Source organism: Anser cygnoides, chromosome 4 (assembly GCF_040182565.1).
Source record: "Anser cygnoides isolate HZ-2024a breed goose chromosome 4, Taihu_goose_T2T_genome, whole genome shotgun sequence".
Classification (NCBI taxonomy): Eukaryota; Metazoa; Chordata; class Aves; order Anseriformes; family Anatidae; genus Anser; species Anser cygnoides.
Window position 1 is genome coordinate 42,303,159 of NC_089876.1, and position 25,005 is coordinate 42,328,163.

The 25,005-nt window shown below is 39.7% G+C and overlaps 2 protein-coding genes and 1 long non-coding RNA gene across 16 annotated transcripts in view; 2 read left to right on the forward strand and 1 right to left on the reverse strand.

Moving 5' to 3' along the window:
* GAB1 (GRB2 associated binding protein 1) overlaps positions 1–3,330 on the forward strand; it is a 95,963-nt gene extending 92,633 nt beyond the window's left edge. For 10 of the 12 annotated variants that reach the window (XM_066996046.1, XM_066996048.1, XM_048075033.2 and 7 more), the window contains 2 exons: positions 1,082–1,204; positions 1,447–3,330. In XM_066996046.1, the coding sequence (XP_066852147.1) occupies positions 1,082–1,204; positions 1,447–1,605 (282 nt within the window). In that variant the 3' untranslated portion in view covers positions 1,606–3,330. Of the gene's footprint in view, positions 1–352; positions 429–1,081; positions 1,205–1,446 lie in introns of all 12 variants that reach the window. The other 2 variants (XM_066996042.1, XM_066996045.1) reach the window with 1 other exon arrangement.
* On the reverse strand, positions 1–13,669 carry LOC136790696 (uncharacterized). Its single transcript, XR_010831128.1, has 3 exons — positions 13,553–13,669; positions 11,369–11,506; positions 1–387 (listed from the first exon to the last, which is right to left on the reverse strand). It is a non-coding gene; the product is annotated as an uncharacterized lncRNA (long non-coding RNA).
* SMARCA5 (SWI/SNF related, matrix associated, actin dependent regulator of chromatin, subfamily a, member 5) overlaps positions 12,868–25,005 on the forward strand; it is a 24,336-nt gene continuing 12,198 nt past the window's right edge. Inside the window, exons 1-9 of one of the 3 annotated variants that reach the window (XM_066996037.1) lie at positions 12,868–13,497; positions 15,536–15,610; positions 18,438–18,604; positions 19,354–19,454; positions 20,119–20,219; positions 22,085–22,264; positions 23,031–23,186; positions 23,284–23,415; positions 24,371–24,439. In XM_066996037.1, coding sequence (XP_066852138.1) covers positions 12,883–13,497; positions 15,536–15,610; positions 18,438–18,604; positions 19,354–19,454; positions 20,119–20,219; positions 22,085–22,264; positions 23,031–23,186; positions 23,284–23,415; positions 24,371–24,439 — 1,596 coding nt within the window. In that variant the 5' untranslated portion in view covers positions 12,868–12,882. Of the gene's footprint in view, positions 13,498–13,627; positions 13,862–13,976; positions 14,438–15,535; positions 15,611–18,437; positions 18,605–19,353; positions 19,455–20,118; positions 20,220–22,084; positions 22,265–23,030; positions 23,187–23,283; positions 23,416–24,370; positions 24,440–25,005 lie in introns of those variants that run through there. The other 2 variants (XM_066996038.1, XM_066996039.1) reach the window with 2 other exon arrangements.

Below are 25,005 nucleotides of genomic sequence, written 5' to 3' on the forward strand. Positions count from 1 at the left end.
TTAAGATTTAACCAATAAAATACTTTATTTCCTAGAGAACCTGAATGTTTCCAGATATGTCAAGGCCTTTGTTTTAATGTGTGCTAATTAATTACATAGTCTTTTCAAAAGTTTTGATTTGTTCCAACAACATCTTAGAAAGGAGTCCAGACTTTTTTCATCCTTTTCTGTCATCAGCTTTGAACCATCTTGTTTGGACATGTTGCACTTCTGTTTTATTTAATAAAATCAGCAATATTCTGCTTTCTTTCGAGTTGCTGTCAGCCTTACCCTTCTGTCTTTCCTTCTGCCTTCCTCTTCATTTTTTGCTGACTGCTGCCCTCTGTCTTCCTTTTTTTTCTTTATCTTTTAGAGAAGAGTCCTTCTATTGTACTGTTCCTATAACACCTGTTAAGAGGGAGGGATCAGGCTGGGAGAGGACAGAGGAGGTGAGGTTGTAAAAGTATGGGCTAATTTAAATTTAGGTATATGCAATACAACTTCAGTTCAGGCAGCTCTGCACAAATTTCCCGAAGTTTTAATATTTTAGTTTTATTAATTGAATAATACCTTTTGATTTTAAGCTTAATTATGATAGCTTTTGAGTGACATGCAAAAGTTTCCTTTGGAGCTTTGCCACTATTTTAAGGCTGAAATTCTCCTAATGTATTTAATGGCAATTATTTTTTATAATTTTAATTAAGAAATGTTAGATTTGAGATGTAACAAATTCTTTAAGAAATAAATAAATGAAGGAAACACCAAAACCACTCCATTCTTATATTGTGATATGAAAGGGGTATTAGGTGGAGGACAGATTGATTTGGTTGCAACCTTAACTTTGGGGGTTGGTTTTTGGGTTCCATTACCCAACCCCCTTTGGCTTTCGACTCTGTCCCAAGCTCAACATTGTTCCATTTCCACTTAAATTTGAATATACTTGTTGCACAATGTCAGTAAAACTTGCATGGTTTAACTGATTGTAAGAGCTCAGCCAGTTGTTTAACCTTGAATATTTTGGCAGTTGATAATAAGCATATTTGATAATTTCAACTATTAGCATGTACATTTGCAGCTGAAATTACTTGTATTATAATTTCAGAATTTGTTCGGTAGCAACAGTCTTGATGGAGGAAGCAGCCCCATGGTAAAACCTAAAGGAGATAAACAAGTAGAATATTTAGATCTGGACCTAGATTCAGGAAAATCTACCCCACCTCGTAAGGTGAGCAAATTTTGAACTTGTGCATTTCTGCCATGAGGTGCTTAGAATTTCTTCATGAGTAGTTGCTGGGAAAGAACTTCCAGCAAGATCACCCTAATTAGTTTGTCAAAAGGTCAATTGGAGAGGTTCTGTTGGACCTGTCATTGAACGGTACCTGTTCTATATCTGTTTGAGACATACATTTGATTTTCTAATAAGTAGTTTGTTTTAACTGTTTTTTTGTCCCCCTTGTCTTTATCCAGAAAAAGAGCAGTGGTTCAGGCAGCAGTGTGGCAGACGAAAGAGTTGATTATGTTGTGGTTGACCAGCAGAAAACACTAGCACTGAAGAGCACACGGGAAGCATGGACTGATGGGAGACAGTCTACAGAATCTGAAACACCAACGAAAAGCGTGAAGTGAATATACTGCCTTTTCTTTAGAGAACAGAAAGGAGTGAATTTTGAAGAATTACAGGACCACAATGGCAGCATGGCTTGATTGTACAGTATTCACTGGTGCGTGAATAGGTTCTTGACCGAACAGGATGGAAGCCAAATGACACTTCAAATGTATCAAAAGAATTGTAAGATCATAAATCAGCTATGTGGTCTCTGGAAAATTTGCAACCTGTAAATAACATGTAAAATAGTATTGCTTAGCTTTCAGAAAACTTTTTGTTCTGTAGTTAACACATCTGTAGTATTACCATGTTTATGCACTTTTTCAGTTACAATGTTGGTTCAGGTATTCCCAGTTAGTGTACCTTAACGCCTAATTTGTCTGGAGATTTTTTTTCTTTACACTACTATTTCTTACAAGTTTAGGTTAATTAAGCTACATGTAGATACGGAAATTAATATTTGAACTTCATTTAACAACTTAAAATTGATTTTTGCGGAAATACTTTCACAATTGAATAATCTACTTGAAATGTCAAGAGATGACCGTTAGTTACCTACTTGTTTATATTTAATACATGCGGAAGATTATTTGGAAGTCTACAGGTTACCTTCCTAACAAAAATTGCTGTGAGTTAATAATGAACTATACTGGGTTTAGACCTACAATCCTGGCTTATATGTTAGTTGTTAGTGGTGGAACTTCTATTGTATTTTATTAATGACAGTGTTCTGTGTTCGATGGGTGAAGATTCTGCAGGGTGGGATCTTACACTTTTAAAGACTGAATAATTAAATATCAAGTAAGCCTGCAAACCACTGATGGCATGCAGTAATATTGTGATCTCACACTTATTAACAAGAAATAACCTTTATATTATTTACAGAAGGTAGAGTATATAAATCAGGTACGTACCAAGCACTGTTGTGCTAATACACTGATCAGGTTTAGACAATGAGCTTTAGTTTTGTACTATTTAGAAGTTCTAATGTCAGTTTTCAGTTCAAGATTAATGGGACAGTTTGACATTCACTGTTTGTAGTACTAGCAAAATACTGTGATTTTGAATTAGACATAATTCAAACGGAAATACTATGTTTTGACACCATAGTGCCCTTCTTATGATCTTTATTTTACTTTAATCTCCTGCTTGGCCTTATATTTAAATCCCTATGCAACTGATATTTTGTATCTCTGTTTTTAAAAATTAGGTAATATTCTTAAATGATCCCCTTGTAAACCACTTGTCGCTCTTTCCTGGTACAGGATTTTAAGCTCTGTATACTGTGATCCTTTATTTTACTATGCCAGTTCCAAATAATAATCTGCCTTGGTTTAGAAACATGTTGTTGTTGTTATCTGGAAGAAAATAGAGCTCTTTAAATACATGAATGAGTTAGGTCTAGATAGAAAATTTACTAATGCTTTTTTTTACACAAATGCCCATAAGTAAGCAGTTGGTTTTATTTTCCCACCCAATTGTTTTATTTTGTCCAAGTCATTTAAAAGTTGAGTATAAAGCTGTGTTGTTTTCCAGCATGTTGGCCTTAGTACTGTGCCTATTCTACCATTGGTTGTTTCTTTCCCCTCACAGCCACAATCTACCATATGTAAATTATGTTATTTTTAACAAAGGTTCTTTTTAAATTAGTAATATTTTGATGCTTTGAATGTTCATTTAAAAAAAAAAAAACTAAACACAATGCATTTTGAGGTGGATTTTAAATAAATCAAGTTGTTCAGTTTTGATGTGTAAATTCTGTCCTGTGAAACAGTGAACGGGTATTAATATGTGTAAAGGTGCCTAGATACAAACCACTTTTTTCCCAAATTGTACATTATCTCTTAGTACCTTTCAAACAAAAAAAAAACGGCTAGAAGAGTTTTCAAAACAAACCTCTGATGTAAAACCCTGCCGCAAGCAACTAAATTAATCTGAGTCCCAGCCTTCTGGGAGCCAGGAAAAGTGATGCGAGTCAGGGGACCTCGATGGCTTAATCAAAAGTAGTTGAAATCCTTAAAGACCCTGGAGCTATAACTCAACTCTGCTTTGAAGGTTTTATCCAATACTGAACTGCTCCTCACTGATGCTACAGCTGACAAAGCCACAGGCATGGTGAATAATTGGTAAGTCTAATGTTTGGTTTAGGACATACTGGTTTTAATCATTTTATTGGTACAATTGCAACTGTGTACCTCCACTGATGAGTTGCCTCTAATTTGTTAGCAGAAGTGATTAGATAATCACTGCTCCTGTTTACGCACCGTAGTTACTTTGCTTAACGTTGTGGGAAAGAGTCATGCTGTGTACTCCTGCAATCACACATATGCCCAAGGAGTAATTATGATCTTAGAATATTTCAAAGCTGTAGTTGTTTATTTTCTCAGCAAACAAACAAATCTGGGGGAGAAAGTTTGGAAGGGCTGCTAATCCTTCACACATACCTAACCCCTCCTTCCTTGAAACATTTACTGACTACACAACTACATGTGTCTATATATAAGTATATATATTTACAACTGTTTTTTTGTAGTTGAGCACTGACACTTTAGATATCAAATAGTGTTTTTTCAGATGTTTTGAGCATCTCTGGTAGTGAAGTATAAATCTTCTTGAGCTAGTGACACAAGGTGTTTTTGCTCTGTTTGCTGACATCGGTACTTGGTTTACAGATTATGCTTATTTTTTCTTCATTTTAAATTTGACAGCGTTCATAGCATTATTATGATTGATAATAAACTCTATTTTGAGGCTCTTTTCCTTGTTAAGGCAAATAAGTTTTCAGCCCGTATAGGTAGTAGAATACAAAGTAGTCATCTAGAACTTTTCTTTATTAGATTTCTTAGCTGTTTTCTCCCCTTAATTCAAGTGTTTTTTCTACTTCCATGTTGACCAAAGAATGTTCAGAATCAGAGACATGACAGTAAGTTTGATATTTCACCTAGAAAGCTAGAGTGGGACTTCATGTTGCAGGTTTGTCAGAGGTCTGGAAATTCCTAAGAATGTGAATATTACATTAAAAATGAGTTCTAAAATTGGAAGTGGTAGAAAGAAAGCTAGACTGTTGTTAGATGTGCAATTTTCAATTACCAGCTTCCAGAGAACACTCTGGTAACAGGGATGGATGCTGATGGAAACTCCAGTAGAGATCAGTGCAGAAGCACTTTGTCAAGTGTTCCTTTTCAAACAGGTAAGGTCTTGTTTCACTAAAACACTGTTTTCATTTGTAAATAGTTTTAATTGCTGTGTCATAGATGAGTAATTTTAAACTGCAAATGTGTGTGTAAATCTTGCTCACAAAAATCAGAAGAAAAACTTAATGCCTTGTACAGTAAGATCAACTATGAAAATGTTTTGGCATCCCCTTACCCTATGATCTGAGCAATTGCTTTCCTGGTAAGTACTGTTGGCCACACTTACATACTGACTTAATCATTATAGCCTCGTAAAGCACAGATGCAGAAACAGAGCTGTTATGTTCTGCTAGAAATACGTGAAGTGACCTTGAAAAAAGATGACAATATAAACATGGCTGTTAGTCTTTTTTTGATACTTTTATTGGTATGAAAGAAAAATCTTGCAATCCATTCATGTATGGTAGTTGACATAGTGCCACACACAGGTCATGCAGACAAATTACAATCTTGCCATTTAATTATGTAATTTAGAATTCATTGCTCCATATAGCTAAATGGGGAGAGATGAGCAGCTCTTTAGCTTTCAAATTCCATTATGAGCTAAGCAAGATCTTTATCACAATGACATTTAAGCTTAGTTATTAATGATTGCAGCAGTCTATATATATATATATATGTCTTGCAAAACTACTTTGGAAACTTACCAGTCCTGAATGAACCCTCCATTCCCTCCTTAACCATTGAGGTTTTAACCATTGAGGCTTGTATCATAAAGAGCCAGAGGATATACATATTTTTTTCAAGAAAAAGCTTTTGCTGTGCAATGTCAGTGTATTTTAGAAAGCAATAATACTATGTAATGTTTGGATTTTTTTTACACTTACAACTCTTAAGAGGCAGAGTGCTGTCCACAGGCAGACTTAAATTTGGAGACTGTCCTCTATATTTCTTGTATTTGGTTGGGGTTTCTGTGTATTGCACCAAACACTTCTTGACATTCATTTCCTCTTGTCTTACTACATGTAAATACTAAGGTGATCCATGACAACAAAAACGAGTGCTTGTCCAGCAATTAGTGTAATAAATGTTCCACAAAAATGTGGCGATTTGCTCTGGATGAACTCAAGACCAAGATGTGATTCTTTTTGTTAAACTTCTATTTTAACTTAACAAGGTATAGTTAAGTCTGGTTCTCAGCCTCATGAAGTACAGAGTGGGACAAAACGAGAAGGTGCTTGATATACTTACAAACATATATTTGGCATTAAAAGTTTCCCAGTGTATGTTTAAGGTTTAGCATCCTTGGTATTAATTTTCAGTAAAAAAAAAAAATGGGAGAATAGGTACTGGATGCTTAACTAGTTGAGAAGCTTGATGTCTTATTAGAACAATCCAGCTGTTTAATGCCAGTGGATTTCATTTCACAATTTTTTAAAATGAAAATTCCTATATTTTAGAGGATTTGAAAAGGTTGATGTTTGCTTCGACTTTTTTTACAAGAAACAAATTACCTGAAATGTAGAGATATGTAACCTGTGATGCCCATGCATAAATTAAGAAACACTAAAAGCACCAAACACTTCAGTAAAATTGACTTTCAATGGAAGCATCTCACTATGATGCAGAATTTAGTAAGACAAAAGAAATTTTCTCCTGTTTTTAAACCATGAGGCACATGGCAGTGCCTTTAATTCTGTTAATTTTTTTAATACTTTTTGTTTTTATTTCTTAATTTAGAAATATTTTAGCCCACTGTGTTAAAATGGAATAGAAACAATCCTATGCAGTTTAGAACATAAAACACCAAAGTTGTTAAAATGAGATACTCAGTTTTCTTTCAGTTATAAAATCAATATTAGTAATAATCCATGTTTGAATATTCTTACAGGATTCATGACTGATCCCAAGCCTTTTCCTAGTAAGGTGGATCTGCAGTGAAACAAGAAGAAAATGCGTGTCACGTGAATTTTGAGAAAAGCCAATAAGAATTTGGGTCCTATTACAAGATTTGATTAAATGCTGTTTGAAGTTCTCTTCAGCTATTGTTGGGTGTTAGTGTATGTGGGACTTGCACGGTGTGCCCAGATGACCTGATTTGTGTTTTGGAAGGTGGTACGGAAATCCAGTCTTATGAAGATATTTAAAAGGTGTAATACTACCTAGTAAAACTATTCTTAGCGTTACTTTTGGAATTGACTGAGCATTTTCAAGTATGAAATAGTGCTTTTGACTGAGGAAAAAATGAAAGGCTTACAGTAGGACAACTTGATATTTTATTCAAGTTTAGCTGTTGTCACTTCATTGCAGGAGAGTTGAGCTGTTCTTGGATTAGCTGTAACTAGCTAGTGACTAGCAGTGTAACCTAGCAGTGCAGAGCCCAGTGCGTGCCCAAGAAACAACAATTAAAGGATGCTGCAGGTAAAGTACATATTTCTATTTTAAAATCCCTTTTACAGACAATAGGTTCCTATCTGCATCATTGTTAGTGAATGTGAATAAATGCAGCTGAGCAGCTGAAAGTTGCCTTTACTACTTTTTCTTAATCAGCTCACCAGAATGGGAGAAAATATAATTACTACCTTATTTCTGATCAGTTCCTATCAGATTTTAAGTTATATAAGACATGGTATTTGTAGGCTGTTTTCAGGGAGTAGACTTAGATGAAGTAATCAGTACTTGTTTTTGTGCAGTTGTGTTGTGGATTTACATGCACACATTATGCAGGTTAATAGAAATCGTTTAGGATTTTTTCCCCTTACCTGTCAGCGGTGGAAGATTCTGTCCAGGGAGTTGTGGAAATGCCTCAGACTGGCCTGCTGGAGTACCTCAGCTTGTGTCTGGAGTTAATTGCATCCAAATGGTGTTTCAGCCCTCTGCTGATGTCTTCATAGTAACTCAGATAAATCATATTGTACTTATTTATTAAATTAATTGTAGTTGAGGCCAGAAGGTTAAAACAAATGATGTTCAGTAATCTGTAGTTAGGCCTGGAGCAGCATTTTTGAAAAGTATTGAGTGTAATAGGGTTGCAAGTTCCCCAGGCACATAAACCCAGTCCGTGATCTTTTGAGGAGCAGATGTTGATAGTCACAGAATCACAGAATTGTAGGGGTTGGAAGGGACCTCAAGAGATCATTGGGTCCAACCCTCCTGCCAAAGCAGGTTCCATACAGCAGGTTGCCCAGGTAGGCGTCCAGATGGGCCTTGAATATCTCCAGAGAAGGAGACTCCACAACCTCCCTGGGCAGCCTGTTCCAGTGCTCTGTCACCCTCACTGTGAAGAAGTTATTTCGCACATTGGTGCGGAACTTCCTGTGATCCATTTTGTGGCCATTGCCCCTTGTCCTGTCCCCTCAAACCACTGAAAAGAGGTTGGCCAAACCCCTCTGTCTCCCACACTTAAGATAATTGTAAACATTAATAAGATCCCCTCCCAGTCTTCTTTTCTCAAGGCTGAACAGACCCAGGTTTGTCAGCCTTTCCTCATAAAATAGCCAGGCACTGGTGATATGGTCTGATCACTAATAACGATATTGCACTTTCGCAGTGATAGAAGGTCCATGACAATTTCGAGTAATACTGAATAATGAAATTATGGATGAATTAGTGTTAAAAGCTTCATTGAGAAGTAAATCACGTATTCAGAAGCCTTTGGGTCTCTGACACTATTTCATTGTTATCCTGTTAGGGTTAGCAAAAAATACTCATATGATGTTGCCAGTTCTATACAGCCGCAAGACTGATTTTTAGTTCAGTCAGTGCCTGTGGATGTAGTAATTGACTTTTGTGAGGGAGCGGCTCTGCTTACATTGTCTTGTTCTCATTGCCATGCCATTTGGTGAGAAGTGAACTTCATGACTGTGAGAAAACATTGTCCGTGAAGAAGCTGACCACTGGCAGGGATGAGAATCTGAAGCTTTGAAGAAGGAAGGATGTGTATTCATAATGAATTGTGTATGAGCATATTATGTTATTTTGTGTTATTTTTATATGTAAAAATACATAATTGTGTATTTTGTTTGAGCCTTTTTAGTCACAGTGGCTTCCAAAAAATAAAAGCATTATCTATTGTGGATTTCTTCTGTGAGAGTGCTACTTGTTACAGGATCTCCTTTCTTTGAGGATTACTATAACAAGTATAAACAGTTGACACTTTTTATGGGTAAATTTAACTGATCACAGGTCTTGCTCTAAATCGGACACAAGTGGAGACTGACGTGCTCTGTGGATGTACATTACAGCTTAAGCACTGTGGATGAACTCAGCGCCATTTGTTTTCTATGAAACACAGTGTTAGCATGGTTACTCTGTAATTTGAATAACTTCAATGTCATCTTCCCAGTAAAGGCTACATGGATAGATATTTATACACTGAAGTGGTAAATACTTAAACTTTGTTTCCATTGCATTAAGGAATCTATTGAAATTAATGTATGGTATCTTTTGTGTATGGTTTTTTTTAACAGTGAAAGTCAATGCATCATCAGTTATGATGCAGCTGCACCTCTGTTATTGGGCAGAATCTTCCATCTGTCTAACTTCTTTTGTGTAGCATTTTACTTTTGCATTTTAAACTATACTTAAACCAAAAGCAACTAATATCTTAATGCAAACCAGATTCTTTCCCTTTTCGTAGCTTCTTGAATTCAAATGGCCTGCATGTGTCTGATCTTGTGACCACAAACAGTTCTGTTTCATTCCTTTCCTTTTCCAAACTTTGAGAAGATTTAGTGTTTAATGCATGTGCAGCAACGCCTATTAACATAATTGCTGCACAGCTAATGGTATCATTTTGAGTTGCTCTTACTTGTGGTGTTTTCATTTAAATTTAACAAGAAGTCATCTCAAGAATATTAGTTATGATTACACAACTGAGCAACAAAATTGAAAGATGTCACCCGAGAGATTTGACAAAAATCTGTAATTAAAGTGCTCTTTACTAACTTTATAAGCAAGTTAATAATTAGTTGTCTCTACAGTTTGGTACTGGCTGAGGGAGGATTTTTATGCCTTATTGTGTATTTGAGCACATGTTGGTGTTTAACACATCAGTAACCTCTGTCATGAGCTTCTTTATATTCCTGGTTGCTTTTAATTTAAGGTCTCCATTTTTGGGCTTTGTATGGACTGTTATGATTTTGTGCATTTATGAACACATTCATGTTAACTTTGGAGGTCCTTGTTTCTTTTTGTTCTTGCTTGGTCTTTACACTTTTAGAGCTTTTAGAAATTTCAAACCTTTGGATTTATTTTTTTTTTATTATGCCTGCCTTCTGTACTTCTTCGAAGTCTAAGAGTTTGCTTTATTTTTGTCTGTAGTTCAGCCTTTTCTTCTATGAGATTTTGTAACTGTCTTGGTGTTGGCTGGGATAGAGTTAGTTTTCTTCCTAGTAGCTGTTATGATTCTGTGTTTTGGATTTAGGATGAGAATAACGCTGATAGCACACACAGTTTCAGTTGCTGCAGAGCAATGCTTACACAGAGCCAAGGACTCTCCTGCTTTTCATACTGCCCTGCCAGCACGGAGACTGGGGCGTGCACCAGGAGCTGGGAGGGGACAGAACCAGGACAGCTGGCTCAAGTGGATGGCAGGGATGTCCCTTGCCTTATGATGCCATGCTCAGCAGTACAGCGGGGGGGGGGGGGGGGGAGTTGGCAAGGGAGGCTGCCATTGCTTGGGGACTGGCTGGGCATCTGTCACCTGGTGGTGAGCAATAGTTTTGTTCATCAGTTGCATTTTTTTCTTTCACTCATCTTTTTCTTATTAAGCTGTCTTTTCCTCAAACCATGAGTTCTTGCACTTACACCTTTTTCAATTCTATCCCCCATCTTGCTGTAGGGAAGGGCATGATTCAACAGCTGTGTGGTGCTTAGCTGCCTGCTGGGTTAAGCCACAACAGTAACTCCTACTGCTGCTTCACAGCATGGCTCTCTTTGCTTGGAAATAGTTTGTCTAAAATTTGGATTTAAGAGTTGACTCCTAGTGATATTGCAGTCTTGTAGTGATACAGCATCCATGACAACTTAATGTAAGTAATACTGAATAATGAAATTATGGATGAATTAGAGGTAAGAGTTTTTTTTTTTTGTGGCATACTAAATCATATTCAGAAGCCTTTGGGTATATGAAACTATTTCAGTGTTACCCTATTAGGGTTATCAAAAAATACTCATACAATGTTGCAAGTTCTGTGCAGCTGCAAGACTGATTTTTATTTCTTGCCTCTGCAGAGAGGAAAAAAAATACAAAGATTTTCTGGCTTTATTGTGGAATTCAGGTTTTGGCTAGGATTTTTTTTTTTTACAATATTTCACTGTATTTGAACAAAATACTTGAGGCTGGTGCTTTATTCAATGTTAACTTAGATATTTAAGCGAAAAGTGTTGTTCCTTTATCATAAAGGTAGAGTTTCTTGAAAGTGAGGAAAATGGAGAAGCTAAAGCAGTAGCCAGGAAGAGAGAAGAAGCAAGTCTGAAGTAAAGATGAAAGATATATTAATCTTTTCTGAGGCCCAAAAGTATCTCAGCATCTCTCACTGACTTGCTGGGTGGCCAAGATTCAATGAGGTTTGAATGGAGATAGTAGGAAAAGGGAGAAAAATACTAACAATTCTCTCTCCTCTCCTACCAACCTTTATGATCTTACCTGGCAATTTTACACTGACAAATGATGATGGTGAAGGTGCTGAAACATCACCCTCTTCCCAAATACCTGATTACTTCCTGAATGCCCCACTTGTCTTCACCAGGGATCTTCCACACGTGGTTTTGTTTGAGTGCTTTTCTGGGGAAACAGAAGAGTGAAAAATCAGGAAGGGGAAAATCCTGCTTCCTAGCCTCACCTACTGCCCACATGACACGGATAGTACTGTGTCATCAGAAGCAGCTCTAGAAGAGGAGAGGAGAAGGGGCAGGAGCTAAGGCAGAGCAGATTAAAACTGGAGACAAGTCTAATGGTGGATAAGTCAGTAAACTTAGTGTAATTTGCTACTGCTTATTTTGAGAAGTTAAAGCTGTCTCACTGAATGTAGAGAAGAACCTTCAGCAAAGCCCTGGGACTGGATTTTCATCTATGATGAGAAATCATAACAAACAGTGGCTAAATGTGTCAGGAAATTTGTTACTAGTTGAGAAATCCTGTTCTAGGAAAACGGAAAATTTCTGAGAAGTTACTACTACTCTTCTGAGTAGTTAGGGAGAAATGAATTGACACAATTGTTTGGAAATGTCAAAGCAAACTATTTTAACTTCAAAAAAATGTTAAAGTCTCTGAAAAAAAAAGAAAAATGAATTGTAATAATCATAGCAGTGATTTTTCTTACTGTCTTCACTGTTACCCCTCCCTGTGTGGGACACACAGCTTTGCAAACCTGCAGCCTATGCTCAGGGGATGTCCCTCCATTAACACTGCTTGTTAATGCAGGTGCATCCACAGCTGAACACTTTCTAGTTTTAATTGCAGAGCAGTTCAGCTGGAGTACCCAGTATCCAGCTGTACCTATGAACAAAAGGTGAGGGAGCTTCAGCCTGGCTTGGGTTGGCTCCTTTGGACTCAGCCTCTGTCAGCAGTTGGAGTACACCAGTGGTGCTCACAAAATTGTCCTTCCCAGTCAAGCTTCACCTGGTTCGTGCAGTCTCAATTTCTCCTGTGGTACCTGTCAGGGTGAGTGGGGTGGCTGTGGGAGCGTGTGCCTCAGCTGTGTCAAGGTAACAAAGGCTGGTGTAGAGCAGCTCCCTTGTCTAATACAGCAGGGATATGCAGCACATGAGGGTTTTAGGACAGCAGCTGGCACTAGGCTTTATTCCATTGTCTAATTAAACAATACCCCCAAGCTTTGTCTGGATCCTAGGTTCCCCAGATACTATTTTACGGGTTGGCAAGAGATGAGAGAGAAGGGGGCTTGAGTGGTTAGCTCTGCCACCTGTTTCAGTGACTAATCAACTCCTTTTACTCCAGCTGGAGCTGCCTCAAAAAAAGAAAGCAGTTATTGTGTTCGGTCTGGTATCATACTCGTGTTTTCCTTGCCTTTACTTTTGGAAAAGGGCATAGAGCCACCCCTTACCCTCCCTTCTCTTGCCCTGCGGGCAGCGTGCTAATGTTACGTTAACTGTGAGTGTTAAAAGTGAAAGCCGGCCCCTTGCTGCGCGGTGCCCCCCTTCATGACGGATAACAACCCCCCGCCCCACCACCACCCCGGCGCACGCGGCGCGGCCGTTAACGGCCCCAACGCTCGGGTGGGCGCGCGAGGCAGCCCCGCCCCGCCCCTCCGGCGGCCGTCGCGCGCTCCCCGCAGCGCCCCCCTCCCGCGGGGCCGGAGCGCCGCCACTCAGCGGCTGGGAGGAGGAGGAGGAAGGAGGAAGGAGGCGGAGGAGGGACCGCGCGTGGCCGCGCTCGCTCCCGCGGCGGCCGGGCTCTCGCGAGAGCGGGGAGCCGGCTCGGTTCCTGGTTGGTGGGAGCCCGCCGAGAAAGCCGGGGCGGCAGCGGGGACGGGCCTCCGCCGGCGGCCGCGCACCGGGCTCCGCGCCGCCGACCCCCGCCGCCAGGCCGCCCCCGGCCCCGCTGCGCGCAGCCAGGCACCCACCCACCCACCCGGCCCCGTCCGCCCCGGGATCATGTCCGCCGGGCAGCAGGGACCAGCGCCGCCACAGCCGCAACCGGACGAGCCGCCCGCGCCGCCGCCGCAGCCGCCCGCCCCGCCGGGCGCCGCCAGCAGCGAGGCCGCGGGGACGGCTCCCCCCGCCGCCGGCCCGGCCGGAGGCGACGCCGCGATGGAGGTCAGGCGCGCTCCGCCCGCGGCGCACCCCCCCTCCCCCCCAGCGCGCCGCGCACCTTGCCGGGGCGGCGGCAGGTGCCCGCCACGAGGCCGGCGGGGCGGCCCCGGGCCGCGTGGGGCCGCGGCAGACAATGGAGGGGCGGGCGGGGCGGGCGCGGCGCCGCCGGGACCGGGGCCCTCGGGGGCCGCCCTCTGCCCCCCGGAACGCTCCGCGCCCGGCCGGGCCGCGCCGCACCGCGCGGGGCCGTGGGGCCGTGTTCCTCCGCCGCGCCGCGTGTGTGAGGGGAGGCGGGAGGCGACGGGACTCGGGTCGTTACTTTTCCGTTTTTTGTTGGTTTTTTTTTTATTATTTTTTTTGGCAACAGGTGCTTATTCCAGAAATTTCAGGGGGGTTGAACGTGTGCCTGGAGATGCTAATTTTATCGCAGCTTTGTTCCTGCGGTGATAGGAGGAAACTGGTCGGTCCTGCTCGCGGTGCTCTGAGTCACGCCGCGCAGTCCGGCCCCCCCGCTCTGAGCGCGGTTGCGAGCGCCGTGTGTTTGGGATGAGCGAGTGGCCAGAGCACTGTGGGTAATAGGTGCCGCTTGAACCTGCGCAAGGCTCCTCTCGCTGCTTGCAAAGTCAGTGCCTCTCCGCGTAGGGAACGGATAACCTTACAGACAGAGAAGTGCCTAAGTACCTTCCCGATAGCCCCAGTCACCTCAGGAGCTCAGTTTTCTTACTCTCCAGCGAAATCGCAAGGCTTCGCTGTGTTTGTGAGGAGGTCAGACGGCGTGCTGCTGCGTTGCTGTGCTTCACCCGGCAAGTGTGTCAGGAGAAACGGGAGCGTTGTACACGAGTTCAAACAGCCCTATCCCCGTGCTCCCTGGTAGATGGGTATCAGCCAAATCCAGCGGGAGACGAGCAAGAAGATCTGGTGTAAGGCTAGAAGACCTTTAGCTGTAGGTTTTCATACTCTGCTCTTTAATTTTGACTTTTGAATGAGACGTCTGTTAGGTTGCTTCCGTTGCCACAGGCTTTACCTGCCAGAGTTACGTGAGGAGACGCCCACCCACAAACATCCCATGTTTTGCCTTCCTTTGTTTCACATTCTTTCTTATTTTCACATTCCTTGGGTCTGTGTTGGCTAGGAAAGACTTAATTTAGCTCTTACTTTGCTCAGCTAAACAGCTGATCATTAATAATTTTGAGGATATCTCATTTGTTTCCATTTCATAGCCTTTCAAGGGTTGTTTTGTGATGTACTTTCTTAGCCTGATGTAGCAGAGAAGGGTTGTCCTGTTGGGTTTGGTTTTAAGAACAGAAGGTGAAATTACACATGGGGGACGATGGGGGAAGAATTAACCTAATAAGGGGAGATGAGGACAAAATAAACCCGATCTGAAAGAACAGTTGAAAGCAGTATGGCAAGGACTTGGCAGGAAGGGGGGATGAGGGAGGACTGCCCCCTCCTGCCTGCCTGCTTTTCTGTTACGAGCAGTACTGTTGGTGGTAACAACAATTACGTGATTTAGTAAACCAAACGGGAGAAATACAGTTTCTCTTAAATTCCTACTCTGCTTCCAGGACAGAACTGCAGTCCAGGTTTTTTATTTAGATTTATTCCCTTGATACAGAACGGTGAGGAATTGGGGTAACCTGGAAAAGGAAAAAACTTGAAACGACTCTTATTTCAGGATTGGTTCTTTCCTGGTGCTCTCCAGAGTCAGCTTTAGAAGGTTTGGGCTCAGCACCCTTGAAGTGGCACGCTGAGCTTCTGGACAACAGCTGGCTCTCTCATCCACCTTGATGTGATGCTTTAATGGTGGAGCTAAATTAGATTATAGAGAGCTAGCTCTGTCCGTCACCCTGTGGCAGGGATCTTTGATCCATCTCCAGGTAATTTTACAGTAAGTAATAGAGAGCTGACTATATCAAAGCAGCGAAAGATGCATGTGCCATCTGATGTGGATAGAGGGTAATTTGCAGGGAGCTTATACTCTTCTACATAGCTATATTCTCCTCTTCAGATAATAAGTTCTAATACTTTTTCATCTCAGGAATCTTTTGATGATGCGTCACCAGGAAAACAAAAAGAAATCCAGGAAGCAGATCCTACATACGAAGAGAAAATGGTATGTAACGTTTGGGAACACGTACAGTTATCCAGTGTTTAGGCCTTGCTTACAGTAGACTTAGTATTCTGCTCTTTTGAAGTCTCATAACTGGCTTTATAAGACTTTGTCTAGTCATTCAAAAATAAAATTTAAGTAATTTGAAACAAATAAACAGAAACAACGTATAGACCCTTTTCATTTTTAGCATTTTGTTCTCTCTTTCTTCTGTGTTTCCACTGTGGTATTCTGTGGGAACAACTGTTAACGTGTTTTGCTGTTCCTAGGAAGTCTAGTCTGAGCAGCTTTGAAGTGCTTTATGTTTAGAAGAATCGTATAATGGGAAGTATTCAAATTTAAGTGGAAAAAAAAATGAAAAAAATTGTAATGTTGCTTTTGAAGTTGGCTGCAGAGTTGTCCTGCAGACAAGGAGGGTAATGAAGATTTGGGTATTCACTGTCTCAAAAGAAGAAAGATTCTCTAGGAAAGCATCCATTAGTTTCTAAATGGCTGCTACCTTACTTTCTGAACGTATGGAATCAGTTGAAGTCTAGGATCTTTTTTATATCACTGTCGAATACAGGAAAATAATTCCAAAATAATTATTTTTGAACTGCAGGATTAGTAGTCCTTTGTAGGAAAAGCGTAAGGCTTAAGGCTTTGAGTAGACACTGTGTACTATAATGCACTATAATGTACACTGTACACTATAGAAATATACTCTGGCAGGGGGACTTCGTAATAAGCAAGTTCTTTCAAGCAGTACAGTGCATGGGGCAAAGTAAAAAGCTTTCAAAAGCTGTTTCACAGGAGGCTGAGAAAATGTGTGCTGTTCAGTACAAGTGCTAACTGTAAGCCTTGTTAAACTTCCCAGCGCTTTCACTTTGTCAAGACTGAAAGGGATTGTGTTAGCTTTTCTGAAGTTTAATTTGTTCATCATGAAGCTCTAGTTAAGACTGCTCAAGCATGAAGATGGCTAATTCTGTGCTTCATGTGTTAGATAAGAGAAAACGTACTTTATTTCCTTATTTTTTAGCTTTTATGGTATCCAGAGAATAGGAGATGGAGTCACCCGCTCCTCACCATTCCATCACGTTTCCTTGCTCTGGTCTTTCTGTTTTTCTTTTCTTCCTGTTCATAGTTCCAGTGTCTGTGACTGCATGTGGAATTTCTTCATAGCAAAGTGAAACTGATTCTTATAAATTGCTGCTTCCTGTGTTTCTTCTTACCACTGAAAATAACCCAGTCTTCTGCTGATTTCTTTGTGCTACTTCCTAGAAGAAAGTGAACTTGGATTTGTCTCCTCTAGTCTCTAAATAGGCACAATTACAAGAAAGATTGTATTTTATTGTCAAAATTGTCAGAAGATGCACTGCAAAAGAAAACAGGGAAAGTGTCTCTGTTGGTATGAGGATAGCTCAAGGTTGCGTAGTACAGCCTGTTCTTGTCTGTGTCCTATCTAAAAGATACAGACAATGTTTGTTAGTCTCTTAAAGGAATATCCTGAAGTGCATTGAAAATGGGTTGTGGCGTGTGTATGCAGTGCCAAAACCTACGGAAAGTTCCCTGCTAACGTTTTTGAACAAGGAAACTTGTGCAACGCAGTTTGTATTTCTTATCTTTTGTACAGCTGGTGAAAAGTACTTACAAATAAGGATTAGTGATGTGGATAGTAATAAGGTCTTACCTAGTTTAAATGTCAGAAGCTGTTAGGAAGCAAACCAAAACAGTCTTTGAGGGATAGACAGGAAAGCTGCAATTCGGGGGCTGTGGATTGTAGCTGTGTTAATCAAGCTTGAACTATGGCTAGAGTCAGTCAGACTCTTGTGGTACGTACGGGGTTTGCTGCTTTCTTGGTCTCCTCTCACCTGTCTTTCCGTCTTTCATGCCGAGCGGGATCTGCTTAAAGAGGAGAATACTCACAGGTCTGGCATTGCCCTTGCAGAAGTCTGGAACATATGTTCCTTTTTACTAAGAAAACTGACTTCCTGTAACTGTGCAAGTTGCTAAATACCAGGTTATGTTGTGGCAGCTGGCAGAATGTCAGGGTGGTTGCTGGTAAACTTGGAGTTTTCTTCGGAAGTTCCTGTAAGCTCGGGATACTTGGAGTGGCGCTGGGAAGGTGTGTTGATTCCAAACGGAACCTCTCAAAGGTTATAAAACTTTTGGATTTTGTCTTCTGTAATCTTTTTTGTGCAGCACAAATGGCGACTCGTATCAAAGGGTGCACTCTAAGTCCAGCTTAGGCTGAGCATATCTAACAGCTCTTTGCCACTAAAATAGTTTTTCTGGCTTCAAGCTATGGGCTCTTCTGCTGTCCCCCACGCCTTTCATGCCAGCCCTTTTGCTTATCTGACACCTCAGTGACATGGTTTATCTCACTAAGCAGTCGGGACACTCCTGTGGAAGAAAAGAGAATAGTTGTTGCCAGGTGGGCAAGACGAACAAGTTCACTGATGAATCCTGTGCATCCCGGGTGGGAGTCAATTTCTGGGAATGGGACCATCATTTTTGATAGGAGAAGGTTGTTAAAGGGACTCTGCTGCCTTGTTTAGTGACACTTGGGCAACCTTTGTGCCCAACTCAGATGTCAGTCTTAATGCAGATCTGTCTTGAAACTTTGATCTTACTGTTTAGCAGTGGTTAGCTTTGACCCAATGAAAGAATACTGAATCTGTCAGCTCCAGTTACATTGTTGATGTTAATCATCTCTTTTTTGCTATTGTAGGTATGTATGTGAAGGGATGTGAATCTGCATTGTTTAAAAAGCATTTGTTAGCTTTGTCTTTTAAACGAATGCATATTGTAATGTCTCACACTTGTTCCACTTAATTTCCCTTGTCAACAGCAAACAGACAGAGCAAACAGATTTGAGTATCTGTTGAAGCAGACTGAGCTGTTTGCTCACTTCATTCAGCCTGCTGCTCAGAAAACTCCAACTTCACCTTTGAAAATGAAACCAGGACGTCCACGAATAAAGAAGGATGAGAAACAGAATTTACTGTCAGTTGGCGAGTGAGTGATGACATGTAGGCCACCTTGTACTGTAATTAAGGATTTTATTGTACTTTAGAAGCGTAAGTTAAACTTGCTAGCCTTTTGTCCTGTTTGGGTGTGTGTTTTACACTGTACAATTGTGTTTTTTTCAACTGCCCACTTGTAAGTGGAGGGTTGTCTAAGAATTCTAGGAGTTAGAAGAATTTTGTGGTGGGGGTAAAGCACTATCACAATTAAAAGTATTCCAGCACGAAGAAAAGCGGGGGCAGAAAAGTAGAGCATTCATGGCTGTAAGTTGTAAGAGTTCACGGAGAACATAATGCATCTTACAGGCACCTTGAAAATCCCAAGTCTAGAAATTTGGATTGCCTTCATTGCAGCTTGTATGTCTGCACTATTTCTGGAACTTCTGGCAGATGTTGCAGAGCTCTTAAACACAGCGTCATTCCCTGTCCTGTAGTTAAAGGCCGGGACTGATGCACCCCGACTGTGTGGTTTATCCCTTTCCAGTCACACTGCTCTAACATTTGAGCCTCCAGTGTGAGCCAGAATGTAGTGGACATCTTATCATTAAGAAGCTACTGGTTCTAAAGAGTCAAAAAGCATTTCAATTCATGAGCTTAACTTCAGAGTTAATTTAAAGAAAACTGCAAGAAGCTTCTTTGTGTATTTGTGATCTGTATGTACTGCAGTGCCATTAAAGTTTGGAACAGTTTAGTGTCTTTTCAGTTTAGCAAGAAACTTACTTCTTTCTTCCACTTTTTCAGCTACCGACACCGTAGAACAGAACAGGAAGAAGACGAGGAGCTGTTAACAGAAAGCTCCAAGACAACAAATGTCTGCACTCGATTTGAAGAATCTCCATCATGTGTGTTTCCTCTCTCCCTTTTTTTCCCCTTGAAAGTTATTTTCCTTCAGAAGTCAAACCTTTAGAGTTTACAAGAGGAGTTTATTTTTACCCTTCCCAAAGAAAATGAGTCAATTTTTGGGTGGCAAGAGAGAAAGAAAACAATAACCGGCCCTAGTCTGATGGAACAAAATACATTAGGGACTGTTTATATTCTGGCAGGGTAGAAGGAGGGTCCAGTCAATCCTGTCCTTTAGAAATCCAGTTGCCATACCTTAGTTACTGGGAAAGAGCTAGCTTTTAAGTTGGTCATCTTAAAATTTTTAGGTGTAACCCATTTTCTGATTCAATTTAAAGTACATAATGGCTTCCAGTCAATTTAACAGAGAACTTAATATTCTGTTGATTTACTGTTGTACTGTGTTCTGATTTTGGGAGGGATTATAGGGTTAGAATTTCTATATAACTTGTGTTCTTGCAGAAATCAAAGTTGTTGAAGCAGCTCACAGAAACAAAATGAGTGTATCACTTGTGTCCAGTCTGCTTCATCCTTGGAATTTACTGCGTAGGGTGTACTACTTGATTTTGTTCTGTAGTGTAGATAATCAGTGTCAATTAGCAGGAAAGGAATGGCTCTTTGGCAAGTCTTTACAGATCTTTAAGTCTGTTCTTTCATGTCTTGTAGATGTTAAATGGGGAAAGCTGCGTGATTATCAGGTCCGAGGACTGAACTGGCTCATTTCTTTGTATGAAAATGGCATCAATGGTATCCTAGCAGATGAAATGGTATGCGTGTAGCCCGTATTTCTACTGGGGGGCTTGGTACCACGTGTAATGCAATAGAATTTTAGATCAGCAATGTACTTTTTTTACATAGCACAAAATGCAATATATGATTTCCCAAATTTTATTTTTCTAGTTTGTTTTTAGGACACTAATGTTAAAACAGTTTCGCATGTATGTTAATTTAAATAAACTCTACAGGCAGTTTTAGAAACAGGCATGAAAAGGGAATCTGTTAAACTTTAGAAAAATATAATTGAGGGGGGAGGCGTTTTATAGAACAACGTGTCCTGTATATTTTCTCAAAACCACAGCTATTTTGCTAGGGTATTCTGAAGCTGCCCTTGTGAAGAGAGTGTCATACATGAAAAGAGCAACAAATGTGGGAACGCTTCCTGTTATTAGGATATAAAATACAGATAGCACGATACGAGTGTCCTTTGTGGATTGATGTTCTCAGCAGGAAGAACTGCAACAGTGGGAAACTTTCCAGGAAAAATGATGCTAAGTTGTAGCCAGAGAGCCGTGTTAACATTTCATTTCCACCATGACCATGGGCATTTCAGTCAGTGCTAGCCATAGCATCTTTTGTTTGTGCTTTTGTTCTTTTTCCCTTGATGACAAAGGATGAAGGCAAAAGAAATCGAAGTAGCTGGAGAGGCAGATAGGTTTTTGTCCTCCTCCTTTAATTGCATCTGATTTTTAACAGGAGCAGATAAGAAAAAACAAAAGTTGAATTATATATTGGTATGATGCATTTCTCACATCTTACTGATAGTTGGTTTTATGTATAAAACTTCAAGATAAATTAGAGACAACTTTATTGTTTAGGAGCACATTTGATTTTGAGATAGATCAAGGATTTTCTTCAACATACAAGTTTATGAATAGAGGATTTTATTTGGCAAGTAGAGTTCTAAGTGGAGTAGGCTTGTGTTAACAAAGAAGTTTGGGAAACTTCCGAAGTCTGTGGATTCGTGGTCTTCCAAAATTTGTTTTGGACTGAGGAGTTTAAATGCTTGCTATTAAGTATTTTTGGATTTATTCTTAAATATTTATCCTTTTGAATTTATCTATGCCTTTCACACAGCCTGTAAACACTTCTCCACATCTTACACCAGGTGGAATGTGGTCATTTTGAAGACAAAGACTTGAATTTTGGAAACAAAAATAACTTGCATTGATTTTTTTTTTTAAATCCTATGCAGTTGAGTCTTTTGAATTACGGAAATTATACACAGGGTCTGGGGTTTGTGTATTTTCCTGTTTTGTTTTAATTAAAACTATGCGGTAAAGATACATGACTTTTTAATACTTCTGCTGAATAGTGAACAGTGCTTTAGAAAGTACTTCTAAAGCAGCTCAGTATTCGTTTTCTTTTTTGATATATGCAGCCGTTTATATTTACTTACGCTTGGCTTTATTCTCATGAGAACTGACGACATGTTGTGGCCTGCAAAAGTCATCTTACAGGGTTCCTAATTTATTCACTTAATTTCAAGTTTAAGATAATGAATACGTCAGTTTGTAAAGTTCATTGACCTTTAAATAATCTGAGTATATCCTATCCTATGAAAATAATTTTTTTTAATAACGTTTTCTTGCACTTCTAAGAATTTCTTACTTGAGGGATAAGGCAAAGTTCTAACTTCATAATCCCGTGTTTGAAAATGTTACTCTATTACTTTTTTTTTTTAGTTGTGCAATGCTATATAAGCTTTTTGTAACTAAAATGTTGATGCCTTTTAGTGTACCTTAGCCACTTGTTAGGCTGCTGTGGCTTCTATAATGTACTCAGAGCTCACTGTTGAGCTTTTTAAAGGTGTTTGCTGAGAGATTTTTTTCTGACACGTTAATGCCTTTCACAGGGTCTCGGGAAGACACTGCAAACAATTTCTCTTCTTGGATATATGAAACACTACAGAAATATTCCTGGTCCTCACATGGTGTTAGTTCCAAAGTCCACTCTACATAACTGGATGAATGAATTCAAGAGATGGGTACCTACACTTCGAGCGGTGTGTTTGATAGGTGACAAAGACCAGCGAGTAAGTTTTGATATCATTTTTTTTCCTGCATTTGCACATGTTAAATCCAGCATGTGATAGTGCTGTTTGGCAGCAGGTTTTCTGATCATTCTTTTAAGGATACCTAGCTCTACTTTAAAAGTTTGTTATGTTAGAAATTACAGAAATACTGGTTAAACTTTTAAATAATTCCGGAAGTCATTGATCCAGGTGTGATACCTTGTGATTTTTTTAGTGTGTCTTTTTAGAATTCAAAAGTCCATGCTCTTTTTTGTTAATATGTTTCTCGCTTACATGAGTTAACCTCTTAATATCTGTATACCTCTATAATTTAAATTCTTAGTAATTGCTGTGTCCTCTCTTAATCCTTGGATGTCGGCATTCTAGAAATCAAGTTGCCAAATAAAGCTGTTTGGGATTACTTTTCAATTAAAAAAATCTTTGTCTAAACTAGGACTCAAAATGTATTTTCTGTGTGTTTGATTTTTTTAAATTTATTTTTACTTCTTAAATTTTAATGTTACAGTTTAGCTATTGAAAACCTTATTTGAAGTTAGAACTGAAATTCCTTCTCTGCTCTGCCCCAAGGGTTTTAGCAGCTTCAGCACTGACAAGTCTTACAGCCCTTAAGTCTTACAGTGGCTGTATGTTATATTGACTCTGTAATTAATCTTACCTTTATTTTCAAATTCAGCAGCCTTGTTTTAAAATCTTAGCAGCTCTAGTGTGTTCTTTTTGTTTTAGTTTTGACAAAGCCTCAATAAAGAACTGTCACCTTGCTGTCTAGGCTGCCTTTGTCAGAGATGTGTTGTTGCCAGGAGAATGGGATGTCTGCGTCACATCGTATGAAATGCTTATCAAAGAAAAATCAGTGTTCAAGAAGTTTAACTGGAGATACCTAGTTATAGATGAAGCCCACAGGATTAAGAATGAAAAATCAAAGGTAATTTTTACTTTCACTGAAAGAGATATTGTTCTGAGTTGCTAGGTGGTGGTACTAGTAGTAGATTTATATTCATTTATGTCTCAATCTCCTTCAGTTATCAGAAATTGTGAGGGAATTCAAGACTACAAATCGGCTGCTATTAACTGGAACTCCACTTCAGAACAACCTACATGAACTCTGGGCACTTCTTAACTTCCTTTTGCCAGATGTCTTTAACTCATCTGAAGTAAGTCTTAATTTCCATTAATAAGTGAACATTGGTGGTCTTCCAGACTTGGAAAGGCCTGGAATATAGGCCTTATTTGTGTGTGTTTGTTGATATATATGTGTGTGTGTGTGTATATATATATATGTAGATAGAGATACATAGTCAGACGTATCCGTTGCTTCTAACTATAGACTGACAGTCAGTGCATGTTTCCAGTGTTGTATGTCGTAAGTATAGTATATAAACTAATTTCCCCAGCTTGACCATTCTTAAGGGCTATTGTGAGCTTAGGAGATACGAGAGGTGTTTCAGGTCACAGTGTGGAGGTGATCTCTACTGCATTTCAAAATAGGATTAAACATTGCAGTTGGTAAAACAACTTTATTCTTACATTTAACTATAAGTTACCTTACTGTTTATCTAAACTTGTTTACTGTGAGTTGGGAGATACTATGTAATTAGCAACAGACTTCAGTAAGTGGCACCTCCGCTGAGCAAGCCCAGTGCATCATAGCATGGTTTCAGGAAGATACTTATTATTGTTATTTTTTGCCTTTTTCAAGCATGTGTTTAACTGGTTTTGAGCGTAACTGAATTGGGAGGTTAACATCTATAGAAGTGGAAATCTTGTGATATATTATACCAGAATTTTACTTCTTCCTTTTCATTTTTCATCAAATGCTGCAGTGGTACACGTCTTCCAGCTGGAATTCATCCACTGGAACGATAGGATTTCAAGAAAAAATAACGATTTAATTTTTATCTTTTTTTTTAACCCCAGTGGTATGTTGTTGTTGTTGTTGTTTTAAAGATGTAGTGATACAGATCTTTCCAAGAAAATAGACCAAAAGGGATGATTTGTTCTTTTATTTACTCTGTGTGTAAGAGAATCACTTGAGTTGCATTTTTTCACCACTGTAATGCTACTGCATCTTGAAAGAAAAGTTCTTACATGCCAATTATTTTGTTACAGGATTTTGATTCATGGTTTGATACAAACAACTGTCTAGGGGATCAAAAGTTGGTGGAACGTCTCCATATGGTAAGTCTTTCTGCTTTTTGTGTGCTTTCAAAACATCTACATTAGGTTATAAATAATTCTTTTAATATTTCTTGTGACGAGATATTAGGGTAAGATAGCTTATTCCAGAAACCATGGTGGGCTTTCAGAAAAGGTTGGTGAAGTGCAGAATGTGTCTATGTCTTGAAAAGAAAGTTGTTTTGGAGGGGAGGAAAAGAAAATTGTTTTGGGGGAGAGAGAAGGGTTGACAGTTCTGGCTTTCAAGGTTTTCAGATACTTGCATTTAGAATATAGGCTATGAAGACACTACAAAGATTTCAGTCAAGCAAAGTTTTATTTTTTTTTTTCACTTGAAAGATCAGGAGTGTTCTACAGGAAAAAATGGAAGACTTTTAAGAATCTTCTGTTAAAAAACTTGTCCTAGAAGATGTAGAGTCTTCCAAAGAAAGCTCATGTAAAATAACCTGGCGATATCGATTGCTTTTTCAGATGATCTGGTAATAGGTCTAGTGGTTGAGCATTTATACGAGTATGCCTGCACTAGTGTTGTTGACCCCTTCAGTATTTCGGTTTCCAAAATACAGTTA